The sequence below is a fragment of the Nerophis ophidion genome, linkage group LG12 (assembly GCF_033978795.1).
Source record: "Nerophis ophidion isolate RoL-2023_Sa linkage group LG12, RoL_Noph_v1.0, whole genome shotgun sequence".
Lineage (NCBI taxonomy): Eukaryota > Metazoa > Chordata > Actinopteri > Syngnathiformes > Syngnathidae > Nerophis > Nerophis ophidion.
This window is the reverse complement of record NC_084622.1, coordinates 35,823,292-35,846,751: the sequence shown is the minus strand read 5'-3', so window position 1 is coordinate 35,846,751 and position 23,460 is coordinate 35,823,292. Positions and strand designations below refer to the sequence as shown.

The 23,460-nt window shown below is 36.6% G+C and overlaps 1 protein-coding gene across 2 annotated transcripts in view; it reads right to left on the bottom strand.

Annotated features, from left to right (window-relative positions):
* Positions 1-599: 599 nt before the first annotated feature.
* Positions 600-23,460, bottom strand: part of ranbp10 (RAN binding protein 10) — a 55,634-nt gene continuing 32,773 nt past the window's right edge. The window contains exons 4-15 of one of the 2 annotated variants that reach the window (XM_061917465.1): positions 18,224-18,391; positions 18,091-18,113; positions 17,119-17,303; positions 15,821-15,933; positions 14,405-14,513; positions 14,187-14,335; positions 13,896-14,112; positions 11,142-11,281; positions 10,826-10,977; positions 6,454-6,565; positions 6,014-6,155; positions 600-806 (exon numbers count right to left, since the gene is read on the bottom strand). In XM_061917465.1, the coding sequence (XP_061773449.1) occupies positions 6,025-6,155; positions 6,454-6,565; positions 10,826-10,977; positions 11,142-11,281; positions 13,896-14,112; positions 14,187-14,335; positions 14,405-14,513; positions 15,821-15,933; positions 17,119-17,303; positions 18,091-18,113; positions 18,224-18,391 (1,499 nt within the window). In that variant the 3' untranslated portion in view covers positions 600-806; positions 6,014-6,024. The remainder of the gene's footprint in view (positions 807-6,013; positions 6,156-6,453; positions 6,566-10,825; positions 10,978-11,141; positions 11,282-13,895; positions 14,113-14,186; positions 14,336-14,404; positions 14,514-15,820; positions 15,934-17,118; positions 17,304-18,090; positions 18,114-18,223; positions 18,392-23,460) is intronic. The other variant, XM_061917466.1, reaches the window with a different exon arrangement.

Sequence of the window (23,460 nt, the reverse complement as noted above, 5' to 3'; positions counted from 1 at the left end):
CTCAATAGTGGTCTATATCATGTCACCTTTTATGACAGGACTTAGTTATTAGAAACATTATTTCTATCCATGCATTGATTCAGTTGCCATTTACTCATTAAAACAATTAGTCCTCTTATTATTTCTACTTACTACCACGCACTGCAGAATAGACAGGATGCATTTGATTGACAAGTAGGGTTCAGAAAACAGACACCCAATACATCATGATTGGCTTTAAACAACATTGTCGTTTGGGAATATTAGTAGAAAATGGTGTAAGTGGCAGAATATAGCTTCTGTTTCCTTTGACCTTAATCACACTGGGTTAGCATAGTGCTCGTCTTTGTTTGGTTTAACAGTGCAACATGGATACACTCCCATATGTATATTTCAGGAACTTCTATCTTAGTAATTGGGATCTACAGGTGTTAGAATACGTTGTAAGCATTGTGGAGCAGGATATGGTGGAAATTAAAATAAGTGAAATATTTCTTAAGGGAGCAAAAATCCACCCATTAAAAAAAGGGGATGATGAATAACTTTTTGTCGGATATGAGCACAACAAAGTGACAATAAACCTAAAATGTCTAAATAAACAAAAAATGTAATTAATCATCTTTAAATAGTGTCACACGTTTATTTGATAATACTAAATTAAAAAGGAAGCTTTCTTTTCTACTCTCCTTCTCTCCGCTCTTTTGTCAGGGCCACCGGCTGCGCTTCTGATAGTCAACCAAACACACCAATCACACGCATGCTTTTTTTCTCCGTAGCCATGACAACCTGCAGGACACGCCCTCTCTCTCAGTGCACTGAATAGAAACCTGTGGGGAGACAGACGACAGTTAAAGAACAGCAATTTGGTATTATATTTCATTCAGTCATTCATTGTCTATACTGTTTGTCCTCATTAGGGTCACAGGTAAGCTGGAGCCTATCCCACTAGACTTCAGGTGAAAGGCAAGGTACACCCTAGACTGGTCGCAAGCCAATCATAGACTTTATCTAATTTTCCAGACTATAAGCAGCTACTTTTTTCTCAAGCTTTGAGCCCTGAGGCTTGTATAACGGCACAGTTTATCAATGGATTAGTCCTGGCTAAACGCTAAATTATGGAATGGATTAAGTAAGGGGTGTCCAAAGTGCGGCCCGGGGGCCATTTGCGGCCCGCAGCTAATTGTTTAGTGGCCCGCCACACATTCTGGAAATGCTATTGCAAAAATAAAAATAAAAACACTAAAAAAAGTAGAATGAGGTGATATCTAACAGGGAAAAGTTGCAATGTTCACACAAAGCTACCATGCAGGCTGTTTGTTTTTCTTTATTTTGCTCTTAGCGCCAATGCGAAAAAAATAAAGATTTTTTTTTTTTTAATTTACCTATTTAAGGCTCCAATTACTTCAAATATTTCACTTTATAATGTTTTATGTGGAAAATATTGTGTGCATGTACTGTGTGGTTGCCATATAAAAACAGTGTTTTCTTTGACAAAAGAGCATAAAACCAACAAAATAATAGTTCAAACGTAAAATCGACAGATATATCTGAAGTTGATCTCGTAACTTAAGTGTTGAAAGTAAAAAAAATAATAATAAAAACATATCACTTTATGAGTGGGGAACCTTTTGGATCTCACAGATATTTAGTGGGATTTTATTTATTTTTTCACTGTGATTATTCAGAAATAATAATACATTTAAATCAATGATGTCCTGCTTTATTGATCTTTTTAGGGCTTCAATTACTTCAGATCAAACATATTGCTTTCTGAATGTTTTGGGCAATGGGGGAAATACTGCATATTTCAGTTTTACAATAAAAAAATAAAGTTGTCTTTAACTGAAAAGGCATAAAACCTTTTTTTTTTTTTAACTCTATATCAACCTGAAGTTGGTAGAGAGATTTACTGTAAGCGTTGTATAAAAAATGAAAACAATAATTAGACTTATTTTTAACATGTTAAAGACGGAGTCCCTCTAAGGTCCCTGGGAGTCCTAAAGGTAAAAAAAAAAGAATCTATATATTTTGTTTAGGTTTGAAAATGAAAAATATCAAAATGGCCCCAGCATGTTTTAATTTTTCCGTGTGTGGCCCTCAGTGGAAAAAGTTTGGACAGCCCTGGATTAAGCAAAGAAATTTAACATTGTAATAAAATGATCCACTTCAAAACTATTCAAACTCAAAGTTCTTACAAAGTACAAGGACGAAAAATCTTGTTTAACATCTTGAACCTTAAGAGAACCCCAAGGGGAATAAGCGGTAGTAAATGGATGGATGGATGGAACATTTTATTCATCTCCTCGAGAATGAATAGAGACATGAATGATTTTTTGTTTTGTTTGATCAGCAGTTTTAGTGCCGTGTTACAGGGACCATTTTGAAACAATTAAGTGTATGTAAATAAAGTTTTTCAAAATATTTTTATGTGAATATCTTATTTTATAACGTACCCGTATATTCTTCGGCTTACAGACCGTTGCGGCTAATATATGAAAAAAAAAGTTTTTCTCCTCAAATGTTGTGGTTGCGGCTTATATACCGATGCAATATGGTATAAACAAACAACCTTCCACAGTTACATTCACACCCATAGGCAATTTAGAGTCTCCAATTAACCTAACATTTGTAAAAAAAAAAACAACAACAAAAAAACTATTCATAATAAAAGCTTGACATCCTTTGGCAAATTAGATATTTTCAAATCTTTCATAAAAATTGCTGATCTACAGGGCGTCTGCAATTGGGTCCAGACGTACCCGAAAAACGACAATTGTTTAGCTTTTGGCCTCTAAGTCCTTGTGTCGTGACAATTTGTAGTCACGATCCATTCCCATGAATGATTAATTATGAATATAAAAGAAAAGGCAACCACGTTGCTTCACTGACAAAGGACGTCACTCGTGTTCTTTTCAGGTAACTTTTTCTCTTTGTTACAGTATATCCCCCAACCGTGAGCCAGATTCTTCTGATGGCAGTGAGTTAACGAAAAGGATAGTAAATGTGAATAAGGATGTGAAATTAGACAGTGCCACATGTTTAGAAAGTAGCCAATCATGATTGGCTGAATTTCTGCCCGGTCCAAGCCGCTCAAATGCTTCAACCATCATTCAGGATAAAGATGATATCTTTGAACATGTTAAAGAACAGGCTTTGTGTGGCCCTACACAAGATTTTCTTTGTGACCCGACCTAAACCCATCGTCGCTGCCACATAATGTGATCATCGATTATTGTATCGGGCGTTCTACACATGTCTGTCTTCCCCACGTGATAAACCTGGAAGATCAGTAAGTGGTGCACTCTATGGCATGTTTATGTCTTAGTTTCATCAAGTCTTCTTCATTAAATGTTTGGACCAGTGGCATCATTGGGTCTTTCAGCGGGGCTAAAGGCTCCCTAAAATACCCCAAAACCTCACTTAATTATTTGGTGTTATATTTATTTTTTCACAAAACAGTGTTGACAAGTTTACCATGAATTGATTAACGTGGACCCCGACTTAAACAAGTTGAAAAACTTATTCGGGTGTTACCATTTAGTGGTCAATTGTACGGAATATGTACTGTACTGTGCAATCTACTAATAAAAGTATCAATCAATCAATCAAAACTATAAAGTAGCCAGAATGTGAGTTTTAGCAACTTTTCAACTTGTAAATATTCATTTAAATATGATTATAAATGTCGAGTTTCCTTTTACTTCACAGTGTAAAGTTCAGGATTATGGATTGGCTGATTTATGTAGGATTATTATTAATTGACAATAATTAGTATATTTAGTACATCTACTGGAGGATAAACCAAATTGTCTTTAAAAAATAACAGCTCTGTTTCAAACATTAATCAAGGTTCCTTGAATGCACCACAATTATGTGCTATAAAATGCAGATGTGGAACTTAAACACAACTTTGTCCGATGCAGCCACAAATATAGCAATTATATTTATAATTTTCTTATCACCTCATCCTGTTTCCTAAATATTGGTGATGTGTTAAGGCATACATGTGAGCTTTCATGAAGTTATGACATCTGTGTTGAGTGAACAGTTCCAAGACAGGTTTTTGACTAACGGAAGGGGGACGGAGTGGCGCAGTGGGAGAGTGGCCGTGCGCAACCCGAGGGTCCCTGGTTCAATTCCCACCTAGTACGAACCTCGCCATGTCCGTTGTGTCCTGAGCAAGACACTTCACCCTTGCTCCTGATGGGTGCTGGTTAGCGCCTTGCATGGCAGCTCCCTCCATCAGTGTGTGAATATTTGTGTGAATGGGTACGTGTGGAAGTAGTGTTGAAGCGCTTTGAGTACCTTGAAGGTAGAAAAGCGCTATACAAGTACAACCCATTTATCATTTATGTATAAAATCTCTGCATTTTTCCAAGGGGTGGCGTAGGTTTTTATACACATTCCTAATTTTTTTTAAACAACCTTATTATTGAACACTGACAGAAAAAAATGTTAATCTAGCTATACTTTTATGAAATTAGAACTAACTAATTTTAAAATAAATAAAAAAATCTTTACAACAGCCAAGGCCTTTTATCATGTGGCCTCACGAGTAGTTGTGGCCCCAAACAAACGCTAAGAGTTGTGGCGGGCCGGCAGTGACAGTACACCAAGTTTTGCTGACGGACCAATTGGCGGAGGCGGAAATTTGACAACTTTTTACTGAATGAGGTAAGAAAAATAAATGAAAGCGAGTAATTGTGACGGGCAGGCCCTGTGAATGGATTAATTTAATATGAAATTAATGGTGATGACTAAACAGTATAGGGTTCTCATTTTTCAGACTTATCCTCACAATGTTTCTCCCTCCCTTGCACCGCACCTTCCAGTGTGCAAAACATCCATCCATCCATCCATTTTCTACTGCTTTTCCCTTTCGGGTCACGGAGGGTGCTGGAGCCTATCTCAGCTGCATTCAGGCGGAAGGCGGTGTACACCCTGGACAAGTCACCACCTAATCGCAGGGCCAACACAGATAGACGGACAACATTCACACTCACATTCACACACTAGGGCCAATTTAGTGTTGCCAATCAACCTATCCCCAGGTGCATGTCTTTGGAGGTGGGGGGAAGCCTGAGTAGCCAGAGGGAACCCACGCAGTCACGGGGAGAACATGCAAACTCCACAAAGAAATACAGGAATAGACTAAGAATATAGTAAAGAATATTTATCTTTTTTTAATACGGTTTCATTTAATAATTATATTTAATCTTTTTATTGCTACCGTGTGTTCTTCATGTGCTCTGTCAGAGACTTAGGTGTTAATTTCCGTAAAATATAGGTATAAATTCAGAATGAGGACCTCATGTGTACTTCACCATAATGCATTTGAAATAAAACAATCGAGGCGTGGTTAAAGTGCAATCTCTTTCACAAAAAAAGGGTACATCCACCATTTTGTCAGTCCCTTACTGCTTTTATTTAGGTTTTATTTTGTCAGTCCCTTACTGCTTTGATTCATATGTTTTTGTAAGTAAGCATTCACTATTAACTTTAGATCAGGTTACTTAGTAATGTGGCCATTAGTGATTATTCAAATGATTTGCCAGGTCTTTAGTTTATGGTAATAAAACATTTACATTTCTAATAAAATGGAGGAGGAGCCATAGACAAAAATTAATGAAGCAAGGCACATACACAAGCAGCAAATACAAATGGCAAAGGCAAAGCTGGGATGAAACTCAGAATTGAATGATGTCCAGGGATCCACACTGCAAGAAATCGGTAACTACATCCAAATTTTAAAAACATTACTGTTTTATTTAAAATTAGTTAAAACAAACATATTCCAGTTACTTTTGAACCCCTGAACATTGAGGTATATGCAATATATTCATAAAAGTGAAAGTGTTCACTTCAATCACATTTTAAATGTGGTGGTGAGTAAAAGCAAAATCATTAGAATACTTTTGAAACTTACTGTGTCAGTGTGTGTGCTTATACATACGTTTTTATAAGATTTATTTTTGTCAAAACAATAAATACATTTTCAATTTTTCCTGTACTTTCTTGTGTAATGCATACTTACCAACATATGGGCTAGAGCAAAAAGTTGTCTACTCTGGCAAAGGAGCAGGAACCAGATCGGACCCGAGCCATGAGCTGTACGCACTCGGTAGCCTGACCCAGTGCTAACACCAGAGGAGGCTGCTTGGGCAGATTTTGGGACTCTGGAAATGATAAAACACAAGGTCAGAATACATTTCAGTCCAAATGCATCAGCAATCGCGCATAAATGATCCATCACATTCCTTTCATTATTTCTGTATTCCTGAAAATGTTTACGTTTAACTACTGAGTTGTTTCCAATTCTCTATATTACTTTGTATGTTTTCTCATTAAGATGTGACAATAAAAACAACATAAATTGACCAACATTAATTTGGGATCAATTCCTAAGAGTACACACAGCGGACTGTGTTTTGATCGTAGACACAACAAAGATGACCGGTGAGTGCTTTTCTTTACCCAGAATGGCGCTGTTGAGTGCAGAGCACAGTGACTCTCTCTGCGTGGGGTCTAACTGCTGGCCCACGGGGCAGTTCCATGGATCAGAGTAGGCTAACAGACTGAATGCATCCTGCATTAAGACATACACACAAAACCTCAACAACATTACAGTGATTTTGACTGACAAATTACCCAGACTGATTTCAGTATTGTAAAATGATACGATACACCAATATAAATACTTTTTAGGACATACGGAGAATTACAGGATTCTAAAACAAACAATTTTGTAAATTTACCCCCCTTACAAAGACATGAAAAACACATCATTTTTATGGCAGTCTTATTTTTACAGAGAAAAACATACTTATTTGTTAATTTGTTATATATTCAGCGAAAGTATCCCACAGATTATGGCTGATAAGACAGTTGATAGCTCATAAAGCACTCAAATTAGAACTAAAATCTCTCAGATTTACACAACGATGCTGGTGACAAACTGTGCTCGCGAGCAAGGGCTTCTTCACCAAGTTGTAAGTCACGTTTTTTTCTTTAGAATTTAATACTTATTTTATTCAGCCAAATACAAACTAAATTATAACCATATTCATGTTTTTTCTAAAATATTGGTTGAAAATCTCGCTCTCAGCTAAAACAAACCTACCAAAAAGATTGACTTTACAGGGGTCAATATACAAAACAAGATGTTACATTGTGACCATTGCCTTTGTTTGGGGGTGGGGGTGGGGTTGGGGGGGGGGGTGGATGATGACAATTAGAAGGGCCCACACTGCCTCACACACAGGTAGTGAATGAGGTAGAAGGGCCCACACCGATATTCTTTTAAGGGGCCCAGAATTTCCAGAAACTGCCCTGGTTGTGACATTATTATGGGAATAATAACCACAAATAATGACAAACAGTAATTAGCCGGGACACAGGGTTAAACAGAATGCAGTTGTACCCCGACTTTAGAGTGTTTTGAGATAAACTTATCACAGCTAATTGTTTTGCTTGAAGTTGCAAACAAAAATTGCAAGTGTGATCTTATAGGTAGAGATCAACATAACTTTGTTTGTCCAAGTACGGAAAGGAAGAACGTGAGTGTGGAAGGACAATGCTGAGAAGAAGTAGATAATATTATTCGAATTAAATAAATAAAAAATTAAAAAACATGACAGAGAGTGTAGCCAACTTGAGAAAGCAGTTGGAGTGCATCGCTGCTAGCCTGCACCATACTGAAGCACAATGAGTATAACAGCAGCCAATAATGTTAAAATATTATCCAAATAGCGGACATTAATCCATGAAAAAAATGGAAAAGCTGCTAATGGTGTATTTGAGTGGTAGGCAGTTCACAGGTGGTACTGTAGAGTCCACTCTCCAAGGTAAATGCTGTACATTATTATTAAATTACTTCATAAAACTATGATGGTTTTTGGTAGTACAGTCTATTGAATTGTTCGTATACAATACAATATTTCTTATCTAAAAGTGTTTTAGTTTTTTTTTTTAAGTATGTTACATGTTAAAAATTGTGTTGTTTTTGGGGGGCCCAAAAAAAGATTCTGTAAGACTTTCAAAAAATAATGGATTGGGGGAAAAAAATATATATATGTATATATATATATATATATATATATATATATATATATATATATATATATATACACACCGTATTTTTCGGACTATATATATTTTTCATAGTTTGGCCGGGGGTGCGACTTATACTCAGGAGCGACTTATGTGTGAAATTATTAACACATTACTGTAAAATATCAAATAATATTATTTAGCTCATTCATGTAAGAGACTAGATGTATAAGATTTCATGGGATTTAGCTATTAGGAGTGACAGATTGCTTGGTAAACGTATAGCATGTTCTATATGTTATAGTTGTTTGAATGACTCTTACCATAATATGTTACATTAACATACCAGGCACATTCTCAGTCGGTTATTTATGCGTCATATAACGTACACTTATTCAGCCTGTTGTTCACTATTCTTTATTTATTTTAAATTGCCTTTCAAATGTTTATTCTTGGTGTTGGGTTTTATCAAATAAATTTCCCCAAAAAATGCGACTTATACTCCAGTGCGACTTAAATATGTTTTTTTCCTTCTTTATTATGCATTTTCGGCAGGTGCGACTTATACTCCGGAGCAACTTATACTCCGAAGAATACGGTATATATATATGTATATATATATGTATATATATATATATATATATATATATATATATATATATATATATATATATATATATATATATATATACATATATATATGATTGATTATTATGAATATGTGATAGAATTATGACTGTAGTTCCTTTAAAGAGGAAACCAGTTTCACCAAGTTGGGACATCTAAGGAAAAAATAATCTGTTTAAAATTAACATTAAGTAAGTGGCACACATACACATAACATTAATCTGAAAAGCTAAATTAAAAGTCTCAATAAAAAACAAACACATAAAAAAGCTTCCTTTAGAACTTAATATATTACATCCAATTGCAGGCATGTGAATTAAACTTAATGAAAAAGACTGAAAATAAGCAGAGAGTCTGGGGGCCGGAGGTGGGGGGACAACGGGGAAACCCCCTGAAGCTCCTGGTTTTTCAGCAGTTTTACATGCAAATAATTCACAAAAAAACACAATTTAATATGTTTTAATGTTTAAAGAATTGAAAAATTATCAACAGTGTTTACATAAATACATACCCCATTCATCCAAATTAATCACTATGTCTGTTTCAGTCATTTACTTTATTTAGTCACTACTAATTAGATTAAATTAGTAATTGCGACCCCAAAAGGGAATAAGCGGTAGAAATGGATGGATGGATGGATGGATAGTAATTACAGCTTGTGTTCACATCCATGGGAACCGCATGGGTTAGCCTACTCTATACAGCATACACAACCTTACTAGTGTTTCGGCAGCTACAAATGGTTCATCTAGTTATTTACTTATATTTACACATCACTTTGGTTAATTCGCACATTACTTTGGCATTTTTGCTTTGATGGATCTGACAGGAGCCTTGATGGCAAATTTCTGAGCAGCTTGCATTTTCCTTTTTGTTTCTGCTTTAGTGGATTCTTCCTTGGATGGTATAGCCAATTTCTGTCTCTTTGACACCCTTCTAACTGCTCCAAATGCAAAAAATCATAAAGAGTGCAAACATTGTTTATTCTATTAGCCAACTTCCTTGAAATAATACATATCTTGCAGTCATATTGTTTTGTTTCAAAATGATTCAACTATTCAATGTCAAAATATAAACAATGGAAATAATGAACAAAATGTCAACTAGTGTCTTGTTCTAAAACACCAATGAAAATGAAATTTGGCATTTAGACTGGCTATACTGTAGCAAAAGTTATCACATGTCTGCCACAAATGTGTGGGCTTACATGGTAAACAACTAAAATGAATGTTGGGCATTGTTTTATCCAGACGCATTAATTTGTCCAAATATGGCCAAGTAGACGCATTGTGGGTTTCCTGGACATCATCTACATCGCTAAAAGAAAAATCTAAAGGAAGAGAATCTCTTTGTCATCTTCCGCTAAATGTTTTTAATATATAAATCGCCCGCTTGAATATTCCCCTTTTCTCTTATCCAACTTTCTCGTCGCTATTTGGGATGTTGAGATTTTCATTCCTGGTTCGATGACCCCCCCCTATCTTGCCTCTGATTGGCCTGTCCGTAATGTTTTGACCTAATCTTAACCAATCGTGACTCATCATAGTAAACCAACCAACCAACCAATCATGGATTTTCCTATTCATAAACAAACCAATCATCATTAATGTTTCCCGTATATTTTGTCCCCTTCCTGAGAAGTTGCTTCGCTACGGAGCTTCGGTTTTTAAGTTAATAATTCTAAATAGAAAACCGTAGATTTTACCACGGCAGCCGTTAACCGGAATGGATAATGGGTTGTATGGGTTGGGTATGGCAAAGAGGCGGCTCAAGATTGTAACACAAATTGTAGGTCAGAAAAAAGAAAGGAAAAACGGAAAATATTTTTCTATATTTTTACAGATATAAAAAAAAAACAGATGTTCGACTATAAACGGAAAAATCACATGCCTGCAATTGGGAAATGCAAAGTATCTGAAGCAAAAAGAGGAGCAAATTGTGTCTTTCATAACTCCTCAGATCTAGGTGTTGTTGAAAGAAAATGTTACAACTGACCTATTACGATTTTAGAGCTCAAGCAGCTTTAATCTTATATTTCAAATTAATCTTGATCCAGCAGTAGAACAGAACGTTGTCATCAGGAGTTCAACTAGTGCCATCAGGATAAATCTCTTTGGCACAGTTCTTGCATCAGTCTAAACGGATGTAGAACAGCTGTGTGTGTGTATACCTGCAACATCTTCTTGTGTGTGGTGTTCTTGCCATATTCGTGACACAGCTTTTCATTCAGTGCTTGCAGCTCTCGCCCAAATTGTATCATCCTCTCTGTGGCTGCCTGGTTCCCTCCACAAAGTTGTCTGCTTGTTCTATATCCCTCATCTTCTGGCGACAGACGCGCATGCGAAAACACAAATGCATACATTAAGCAAGATTCTTGTTGGTTGATGGACATAACAAGGGGAGTAAGCAACTGGCAAAGAACACAAAAAAGAACATGAAAAATGTTACTGAGTTCTTGTGTTGCACAACTGAATACATTTCCGTACCCGTAACTCCATTGCCAATGCTGTTGTCGTCAGGCTGAAGGATTTCTTCATGTTTATATGTGCCGTTCATGATCCGAGCAGACGAGACCTCAACAATCCCATTAGTGTAGTGTTCTGCTTCTATTTCCATCTCACTGTCACTAAACAGAAATAACCAAATACAAACAGGAAACAGAAAGATTGGAATCGTGGCAAAATATGATCCATCACTTAAAATGTTAACATTTTAATCATCTTACAAAGATCAAATCTTCTGTAATTGTCTACATTGTGTATTATAAGTATTAATGCACAGATTACACCATCAAATGTCAACATCATATTAAAATGCAGCTGCACAATCTTGAAATCAATATAAAATAATTAGGTAATTTTAAATATACTTTTCGGTTTGCATAGTCACATACATTACACTAAGGCCCTAATCTAAGATCCTAAACAACATGCGCTAAATAGTGATTGCAACTATAAAAGTTTGCGCATGCGCAGAGCAAAAGTGGTGCAGAACCACTATTTAAATGAGTTTTTGTGTGTGTTTACCGGCTGTAATCATGGAAACAGTCATTTACTGCACATCCATGGGTTCATGCTCAAACCCGTAATGTTTTGCTATTGTTGTGGAACATGCAGCACACAACTATAATCTGCACCAACATTTCTGAGCAATATAGAAGCTCGTCCAGTGTTTTTTTAAACCAAATCAAATTTTTGCATGCCACAGGTGAGCTCTGAGATACCAGCACTGCACCACGATGGACCCAGATGCAAGAAAATCCAGTTTTGCAGGAATTTTATAAAAAATTTTATACAAAGGATATAATTTGTTTAGGTCTCTGCCGTCTCCAAATCAGCCCTTAGGTCATCCGTCAGCTCAAAGATGGAATTGCTGTATTGATGTATGATATGTCAGCTTTTATCATTTCCGACAGTCCAAATACTGTATGCTGACACATGCACAGAGAATTGCCTAACTCCTCCTTGCTAGAATGGCCGCGGCATACCGTTTGAGCACAGCTGTGCCAGCTTGTTCGTATTTTCTAAACATGCTAAATAGAGATGCGAAAACAGCAACTGCAAACAATTTCAGACTTGATGAGTCACATTGCGGGCGTGAGATGATCACATATTTATCTCCATGTCACAGTACTTGGTGCATTCTGACAATCTGCATTTATTCATATGGATGAGGGAAAACACGCTTAATGGATTTTGCTCACTATTTTACTAATTTAAAGGGTAACCACACTTTTGGGGGGAATTTTGCCTATCAATCACAATCTTTATGTGAGAAAAGCACAAATACGTTTTTTTTTTTTTTTGCATTCTAACTCATAAATAAATGCAAAAGTCAACTACAATGGAGACAATGGTAGTCGCTCTATTCGACACACACATCGCTCCAAAAACAACCAAAAGCCTCTATGAACGTTTTCTGTACATGTTTTAAGTATATGTGTAAGGTAGTAACAGGCAGATTCATAATAATATTCAATATTTACGTATTTTAGTGATTTTAAGAGAACAGCGACGTAGCAATTTAACTTTTCCCTCCTCCAACAACAACAACTACTACTACTACCACTAATCATGGCAGACTTCACGAGAGACAACAATGACTAATTTGGGACAAATGATGATCCAGAACCTTAAAGTATATTTTTGAGCCTGAATAGACAGAGGATGAGCTGCAAGTTTTAGAAGCTGTGATAATTGGATCCAGCTTTTGCAAAACATGAGCATTAATATTACTAAGTGCTAAACAAAAAGTACAAACTACAAACACAATAACACAATCACTTACGATACAATGTATGCTCTCACTGGAAAGCTGACTTAGGGGATGTTGATATCTTCCCCTTTAGATGAAGAAGTAATCATAATCTACCCGGAGGTAAAAAAAATAAAAAAAAATAGTGGTCGCAAACTAGCGTTTTTTTCCATCTTTTTCACCGGGTCTAAGGTGAATGTCAAAGTTTTCCAATGTCTCCATTTATAGCAACAACCTTCTAATATCCAAGTTAAAATATGTCAATATAGCAGCATAAGCTAGTTGTGATCACAACGCAGCAAAACATAGATAGTCTGCATTAGCACTTATAATTACAATATCACTATCCATCCATCCATTTTCTACCGAATGTCCCTTTCGGGGTCGCAAAGGTAGCTGGAGCCTATCTCAGCTGAATTTGGGCAGTAGGCGGGGTAAACCCTGGACAAGTCACCACCTTGTCAAAGACAATTTCACAAATATTTGGTAATATTTCGGTCACGAGATGTAAATGGTGTATTGTTGCCGGTTTTTTAGAGTGCTTTATGGGCGCAATAGAGCACTCCCATTAGCTGCATTTTCCATTGGATTTAATTTATTCATTAAGACAATGTACAATTACATTATGCATCAAGCAGTGACGATTGTACCAGACTGTAGTTAACGTTAGCCATCTCATATGTGGCGTATTTTTCAAATTAAAATGCATAAAAAAAGAAAACGTGTTCTTCTCTTACATAGGTGATTGTGAATGAGACAATTCCAAAAAAAGTGCACTTCCCCTTTAAGAGATGCACTCATCCATGCACAAGCTTTGTGGTTTAGCTTTGCGGATGCCATCAAGTTTGGACGTGTTTTAATACATGCATACCTTGAGTAGATCAGGCCCTAAATTAATGGAACACTGACTAACCAATATTGATTTTTTTGACTAGTTTTTTTCCCAGCCAGTTACTTGACACCAGATAACAAGTGAGCTTTCCTACCTGGTTTCTTGGTTGCTATTGGCACTGTGTGGCTGGCTCTTGGTGGAGTCAGAGGAATTAGACTCTGAGTAGTTGATGGATGAAGGTGAGGAGGAGGTTGATGAGGAGGCTGAGGAGGATGTGCTGGGGTATTTGACGATGCTGCTAATAACACTGCTGTGGCTCTTGGATTTTTTGGTGGGAGTCACCCCGTTACTGCAGGTTGGGCTGTCTACACCTGGGTAAGGAGAAAAATGCATGCATTCATCTTTCTGAAAATGCATCTGTTTTAACTTATAAAAGCAAGTTTACCTCCAGCGTGCAAGTGTGAATTTCCAGCACCCTGGCGAGGGCTAAGATTGGGTGAGGCAGGGTAACTGCCCTGGGACTTGGGAGAGCGAATGGTCAAGCAGCGAACCTCACTGTCTGTACCGTTCACCATTTCCACAAACTGACGACACCTAGAGGACAAAGCATAATGGTGTTACGTTTTTTATAATACATTCCGAGCTTTAAACATGCCATCTTACTTCAACATAAATAGAAGGTTTGGGTTGTGTTCTAACAGGCCAGGATAAAGTTGCTGAGTGGCTTCGATGGCTTCACCCACACGTCCTTCCAGCACCAGTTTCTGTATTCCTGTTTGCAAAGATTAACAAGTGTAATTTACACTATAAAATCAGACGCGTGTTATAGAATAGAATAGAATAGAATAGAAAGTACTTAATTGATCCCCGGGGGAAATTCAGCAAAACACATGCTAAAAAGTAAAGTGGTAATTATAAGAGAGTTAAACATGTTTGCCTTGTTGCATTCACTAAACCCATTAAATTGTCCGGTAAAACCAGGGTTTTTATACCTTCTAATGAATAAAGGCTTCACATTGTCCTACCAATATTGTGCATTTAGAGGCAAAGCAGCAACGGAGGTATGGTTATAATAATAATAAAGATTTTGTTTATTTCAAACATGTTTGACAGAACTACATTATATAACATCACTCAATTCACTATCTGAAAAGGATTCGGAAGAAGCAGATCCTATTTCAATTCGACAACATTTCCATGTCTCAGCAATTACTGTGCTTATGTTTTGTGTTTAACATATTCATACCTTACCATTTTCCAATAAGTAAGAACAAATGTGTTTAACATGTTCATAATTTACGTTTTGTGTTTAACATTTTCACACTTTACCAGAATGTGTAATAGTAGAAATTAAAGAGTTAGTAGTTATCTTATTCGGTAATGAAGGACACGTACCAAGGAAAATACAGAAAATATGTTAAATATGACATCAAGACGAGCCAGATGAGGTTGTTCGGGCATCTGGTCAGGATGACACCCGAACGCCTCCCTAGGGAGGTGTTTGGGGCACGTCCGACCGGTGGGAGACAACAGGAAAACCCAGGACATGATGGGAAGATTATGTCTCCTGGCTGGCCTGGGAACGCCTCGGGATCCCCCGGGAAGAACTGAAAAATGTGGCTGGGGAGAGGAAAGTCTGTGCTTCCCTACTTTGGCTGCTGCCCCCGCGACTCGACCTCGGATAAGCGGGAGGAGATGGACGGATGAATGGATGATTGGTCAAACGATACCGAAGCATGGATGCCTTATAAATCACAAGGAGTGATACTGTGTTTCGTTTTATTGTCCCAGCTCTAACAACAATGAAATATTCATTTATCAAATGTAGTGACCTTTTTAATCTAAATTTAGTGACATTTTTAATCCATGAAAGCGGATGACCACTGGTGTCAATGCAGGTAGTGAGTGTGTCATACACTCACTGAGGCGTCATTTTTCTCATCATTAATAAATATCTTAGTTAAATTATAACAATAATGAATTCGATTTTATGCAGCGATTATCTATAAACCCAAAGTACTTTACAATGAGACCCAGCTGTCAAAGAAATGGATTTGTGTGTGTACTTCATATACATACTCTGTCTGTTCTTTATAGATGTCTGGTCTTCTTGTATCATGGTCTCGGTAGCTCTGGCAAAAGCTGTGGCAGTGGAATAATATCCGTGGTGGACTAGGTAGCTGGAAACCATACTGAAGAAAAAATATAAAAATCATTAAATAGGGGAAGTATTCAGACGCTTTTGAATTGTTCACTCTTTGTTTCGTTGCAGCAATTTGCTAAAATCAAAAAAGTTAATTTAGTTTTTATTAATGAACACTCAGCAACTTGACCGAAAAAAACAGATATGTAGATTTTTTAGCAAATTTATTTGAAAAAAAAAATAAATAAAAAAAGACATGTATATAAGTATTCAGACCCTTTGCTCAACACTTTGTTGATGCAACTTTGGCAGCAATTACAGCCTTGAGTCTTTTTGAATACAATGCAACAAGCTTGGCTCTTCCTCTTTGCAGCACCTCTCAAGCTCCATTAGATTGGACGGGAAGCGTTGGTTTACAACCAGGATGTCCCTGCATTCTCCTGCATATATATTTTCCTCTATCTTGACTCGTCTCCCAGTTCTTTCTGATGAAATCCTGGTTCACTGTAGATATGGTATTGACCCAGTGATGAGCGGTGCCTGAATTCCTCAAAACAAGACGCCTGGCATTTACAGCAAAGAGTTTAATCTTTGTCTCATCAGACCATATTATTTTGTTTCTCATGGTATGAGAGTCTTTCAGGTGCATTTTAGCTAAATTTGTACTAAGAAATGGCTACCGTCTGGCCACTATACCATACAGGCCTGATTGGTGGATTGCTGCAGAGATGGTTATTGTCCTGGAAGGTTCTTCCCTCTCCACAGAGGAATGCTGTAGCTCCGACAGCGTGACCATCAGGTTCTTGGTCACTACCCTGACGAGACTAAAATGAATGCAGCAATATCCAAAGACATCCTGGATGAAAAAAGGCTATAATTGCTGCCAAAAGTGCATTAACAGAGTATTGAGCAAAGGGTCTGAATACCTACGTTCATGTGAATTGAGTTTTTTTATTTTTAATATATTTGGGAAAACTATATTTCTGTGTTTTTCTGTCAAGATGGGGTGCTGAGTGTACATTAATGAGAAATAAAATGGCAGCAATGAAACAAAGAGTGAACCATTTAAAGGGTTCTGAATACTTCAATCTCAATTCTGTACACTGCTGCTTGAATTTTAATATTCCTGAAGAACTCTCCTGAAGGAATCAATAAAGTACTATCTATCTATCTACTTTCCGTAACCACTGTAAACTCATATACCTTGACTTGACATTTACAAAAGGTAACTTACTTTTGCAGGACAGCTTGCCAGTCACCCAATCGTTCTCCTATTGGAAAGCGAGCGATCATACCATGGATCTTAGCTCGCCATTCACTCATGTAGTCCTCAATGTCAAAGACAAATGGCTGCTGTCCAAAGTTTGCATCAACAATCTCACCAGGAGTTTGAAGTCCCACAGTGGGATACAGATTGGGCTGATTCAACAGGAAAGTAGAACATTTGCTGAATTAGAAAGTTGTTTCAGTTTCATCTAAATTAAGTGTTGCTATCATGAATAGATCAAAAAATCCACTAGGTTTGTTTAGCAAACCATCATTATAATAATGTGCGCTGCTTGAACAGTTGTTTAGTGTTACAGCAAGCTGATCCAGTTGATGCTTGCAAAAAACACTAACCAAAAAAAAAATAAAGTACCATACTTTTTAAAATAAGGTCAACTTTAAACATTGTTTAGCTACGGAAACAAACAAATTACCCAATAATCTCAGAATGAAGATATGCTTACATGACGGTTAATGGTAAAGGTAGGGAAATAATACATTTTTAGATGCATCGCCATTCCGACATGGACGATTATAAATTTGATTAGTAAACATCAATAATCAATAATTGATTTATTAATTGTGAATAACGTAATGCTGACAGTTGTAAAATTTGGTTGACCGCAGCGAGCCACATAACCGAGAGTTCGGACCAGCTCCTTTATTCAGGGCACTTGTGTTCCAGTTTTGCACATATTTCCATCAATGTGAGGATGCACAATGCACTGTTTTTTAAAGTTGCAAGTGATAAATATAAAACCGCATCAATATACATAAACTAAAGCTGCATAAATTATCATTTTTTAATCGAATCGTAGCACCTAAATCGTAATCATAACCAAATTGTAAGGTTCCCCAAGATTTCCACCTCTAGTGAATGGCACAAGAGTTTTTTAATAAAAGTCAAAGTCAAAGCACTTATGAGATACAAAATACTTACCGGAAGGTCTGTGAATGCCACACCTTTGAAAGCAAAAGGAAACATTTCAATAATACGCATGATGATTTCAAGAAGGCAACAAGGAATTTTGAGAACATTATTTTATAAATCATGTTCATCATATTCCACTGACCTAAACTGATGCCATTTTTGGTGTAAAAGCAAGTGTTGTTGATGAGGTTAACGCAACAGCCAATCACATCACCAGTGGTGAAAGTTGGGCCATAAGGTTGGCCAGTCCCAGAGGAGCAGAAGGAGTGGCCGTCATCTCCATGGTAACCATATGAGTGCTTGTCCCAACCTAAAATAGGACAAGGATTAGGATTAGCTTTTACTTTATACTTTCAAATCTTATGGGGGAAAAAATGCTGGAGCCTGTCAATTGAGATTGTTGTGACTCTCACTGGAATGACTGCCTGTTCAATCGAACAAACGTTGAAGAAAAGGTAAAAGTTTGTCATTATTGTGTTCTGCTATCAATCACATTTTCCCAACTGACCACAACTTCCATCCTTCCATTTTGTACCGCTTGTCCCTTATTGGGTCGCGGGGGGTGCTGTAACCTATCCCAACTTCACTCGGGCGAAAGACGGGGTACACCCTAGACAAGTCACCACCTCATCGCATGGCCATCACAGATAGACAGACAACATTCACACTCACATTCACAAACTAGGGCCAATCAGCCTATCCCCAGGTGCATGTCTTTGGAGGTGGGAGGAAGCCGGAGTGCCCGGAATAAACCTACGCAGTCAAGAATGCACTTTTTCTATTTTAAATTTACAAGCAGACATTAGATTTCAGGATTTGCTGGGAGTTTATTGATTTTATCACATCCTTCCCATTATATATGCGTGGTGGTCAAGCTAGCCGGTCAATGACTTGACTTTATTGATAAAGTATAGGGCTCTATTCACTTAAATAGTTCGATTTTTTTGGTAGCCGAGAGGCTAACGGCATTCCTATTAGCTTTTTTTAAGCAAATCTGTGCCTCCCACAAGAGCAGTTTGAAGATATCAAAAAACTCTTCTGGAGTTGTGATCACAATAAGTGGTCAGGAAGACTTCAAAATTGAAAAAAATAAAATAAAATAAAAAATAAATAAAAAAATAAACAGTAGCAGAAGCATTTCGTTTTCATTTTTTGTGTGTCCTTTCCCGCTGATAGGAAGAGACGTTCATCATTTCTACAATGTGCAATGGTTTTATTCCACGCGCCACACTTTATACATCACTGGTTTGGGTATTTCACCAGGTAGGCAAAGTAACAGAGAATAATGTCTCTAACCTCTGTCTTCTTAGCACTTATAGACGTGACAAAAGTTGGGTCGCAACTAAGTTGTTGAGGTTTTTTGCATGCCTTGCATGCAGTGGTAATACACACTCTCTGGGTTTGTGGTAGCAGATCTGTCTTGCACAGCGAATACTTTACCTTTCATGACCGCTGTTATTTGATTTCCTAATAAATGCATGAAGCGTGACACACTTCTCTCTTCCACTTTTAACACATAGGTTTACTCGCTACCTCGCTAATTAGAAAAGCAGAACTTGGTTACTAAAAAGGACAAGGCAATAACTGTACTAAAACAAGGAATTACTAGGCAGAATGACCTAGTGATAACTGGACTTGGAACCAAACAGGACATAAGGTTGCATTACTGCCAAAAGGAAGTTCCTCTTCAGTTAATTTGACAATGTCCTTTAAGTGTGTTAGCACCCTGTGTATAACCATTTTTCTTGAAAATATGGAACATACTCATATTTGTCTATATCAGTCATTTTGTATCATTTGTGTGTGATGTATGTAGGGTCTCTAAATGGTAAAGTATTAGATTAATCTGCTGACAAGGATATTGCCTCTAAAGCCAGGCTCACTGCTCCAAAATGCTAATGAAATGGGCAGGTCTCCACAGCGGGATCAGACACAGAGGTCAGCAGTAGAGAACATTGTGCTATATTAAGGGTTGCGCATGCAAAGATGCATGAGTTCCCCACAGTGTTAATTTTGAAAGCGCTTTTTTTATTTACTGTTAGTTATATTTTAATCATTTAGATTTATTTAATTTTAGTCGAGTAAATTCTTCAACATTTTGGTCGAGTAAAAGTTGTTGACTGGAATATTATGTATAAAGTATAACACATTTTGAAGTTGTCTTGAAACCTTTTTCATGAAGGTTATTGCAGAGCATCTCAAAAACTAAATTCACAACAAGACCCGCACTCCATGAATATATAGATAAATACATTCAAACACTAACCTTACCGTTTGCATTTTTTCAAATGTTGAATAATATATGAACAAAATGGTCCCATCAAGAAAAAAACTGTACTACAAACTATATATATATATATATATATATATATATATATATATATATATATATATATATATATATATATATATATATATATATATGACAACTACTAATAACTTTAATAAATACAGTTTTGGTAAATTGACTTACTTGTGATTTCCTTCTCAGCATGAATGTTTAAAAGTAGCATATATTAGTGTAGTATGAACAAAAATGTTTAAATGTAGACATATAAAATCATCCATACTGCTGTGATTTTATGTATCCAGTGTTCATTCAAGGCTAAGGCAAAATACCGAGAAATAGATCGTATATTGCAGTAATAAAAAAAGGCAATATCGCCCAGCCCTAATATATATATACATATATAAATACATATATATATATACACACACATATACACATATATAAACACACATATACATATATATATATATATATATATACACATATACATACATACATATATATTTTTTCCCCACACCTACACATATATATATATATATATATATATATACACATATACATACATACATATATATTTTTTCCCCACACCTACACACATATATATATATATATATATATATATATATATATATATATATATATGTGTATATATATATATGTGTGTATATATATATATATATGTGTGTATATATATATATATACATATGTGTGTATATATATATATATACATATATATATATATATATATATATATATATATATATACATATATATATATATAAATACACATATATATACAGACATATATATATATATATATATATATATATATAAGCCGGATTTAAATAGAAGATGCGAGACTACTGGTCTGGGTAAGGAGTCAGTTAAATTAGAACAAGTTTTTTCTGCTTTGATTGTTTCAGAGTTGGACATGTGTTCTACTGAGGTGGCAAACTATGATGCGTGCAGTTTATCAAAGCAACAAACAAACAATCGGAACATGCGTTCTACTGAGTTGGCAAACTATGATGCGTGCAGTTTATCAAAGCAACAAACAAACAATTGGAAAATTCCCGTCGTATCAATTCCTAGATATGGTCGTAATTATACTAAAAGCACTGGGCATAATAAACACAACATTATTAATATTGCTACTACGGATAATTTGATCAAAAATTCCCTAAAATAGCGCACTACCTATAATATACGTTTTTTAAACATAAGATCATTGTCTCCCAAAACGTTGTTAGTTAATGATATCATCAGAGACAACAATCTTAACGTCATCGGTCTCAGCGAAACCTGGCTTAAACCAAACGATTTTTTTGCGCTAAATGAGGCATGTCCTCCTAACTTTACACATGCGCATATTGCCCGTCCCCTTAAAAGGGGTGGGGGGGTCGCACTAATATACAACGAAAACTTTAACCTTAGTCATAACATAAATAATAAATATAAATCGTTTGAGGTGCTTACTATGAGGGCTGTCACACCGCTGCCTCTACAACTGGCTGTTATCTACCGCCCCCCAGGGCCCTATTCTGACTTTTTCAATGAATTCTCAGAGTTCGTTGCTGATCTAGTGACGCACGCCGATAATATAATCATAATGGGGGACTTTAATATCCTTATGAATACCCCATCGGACCCACCGTGCGTAGCGCTCCAGACTATAATTGATAGCTGTGGTCTTACACAAATAATAAATGAACCCACGCATCGCAACGGTAATACGATAGACCTAGTGCTTGTCAGGGGTATCACCGTTTCCAAAGTTACGATACTCCCGTATACTAAAGTATTGTCCGATCATTACCTTATAAAATTCGAGGTTCAGACGCATGTTTGTCAAACTAATAATAATAATAATAACTGCTATAGCAGCCGCAACATTAATACGGCCACAACGACAACTCTTGCTGACCTACTGCCCTCGGTAATGGCACCTTTCCCAAAGTATGTGGGCTCTATTGATAACCTCACTAACAACTTTAACGACGCCCTGCGCGAAACCATTGATAACATAGCAACGCTAAAGTTAAAAAAGGCTCCAAAAAAGCGTACCCCGTGGTTTACAGAAGAAACTAGAGCTCAGAAATTATTATGTAGAAAGCTGGAACGCAAATGGCGCACGACTAAACTTGAGGTGCACCATCAAGCATGGAGTGATAGTTTAATAACTTATAAACGCATGCTTACCTTAGCTAAAGCTAAATATTACTCAAATCTCATCCACCGTAGGAAAAACGATCCTAAATTTTTGTTTAGTACGGTAGCATCGCTAACCCAACAAGGGACCCCTTCCAGTAGCTCCACCCACTCAGCTGATGACTTTATGCAATTCTTTAATAAGAAAATTGAAGTCAGTAGAAAGGAGATTAAAGACAATGCGTCCCAGCTACAACTGGGTTCTATTAACACAGATACGATTGTATATACGGCGGATACTGCCCTCCAAAATAGTTTCTCTCGTTTTGAGGAAATAACATTAGAGGAATTGTTACAACGTGTAAATGGAATAAAACAAACAACGTGTTTACTTGACCCTCTTCCTGGGAAACTTATCAAGGAGCTCTTTGTATTATTAGGTCCATCAGTGCTAAATATTATAAACTTATCACTTTCCTCGGGCACTGTTCCCCTAGCATTCAAAAAAGCGGTTATTCATCCTCTTCTTAAAAGACCTAACCTCGATCCTGACCTCATGGTAAACTACCGACCGGTGTCTCACCTTCCCTTTATTTCAAAAATCCTCGAAAAAATCGTTGCGGACCAGTTAAATGAACACTTAGCGTCTAACAATCTATGTGAAACCTTTCAATCCGGTTTCAGGGCAAATCACTCTACGGAGACAGCCCTCGCAAAAATGACTAATGATCTATTGCTAACGATGGATTCTGATGCGTCATCTATGTTGCTGCTCCTCGATCTTAGCGCTGCTTTCGATACCGTCGATCATAATATTTTATTAGAACGTATCAAAACACGAATTGGTATGTCAGACATAGCCCTGTCTTGGTTTAACTCTTATCTTACTGATAGGATGCAGTGCGTCTCCCATAACAATGTGACCTCGGACTACGTTAAGG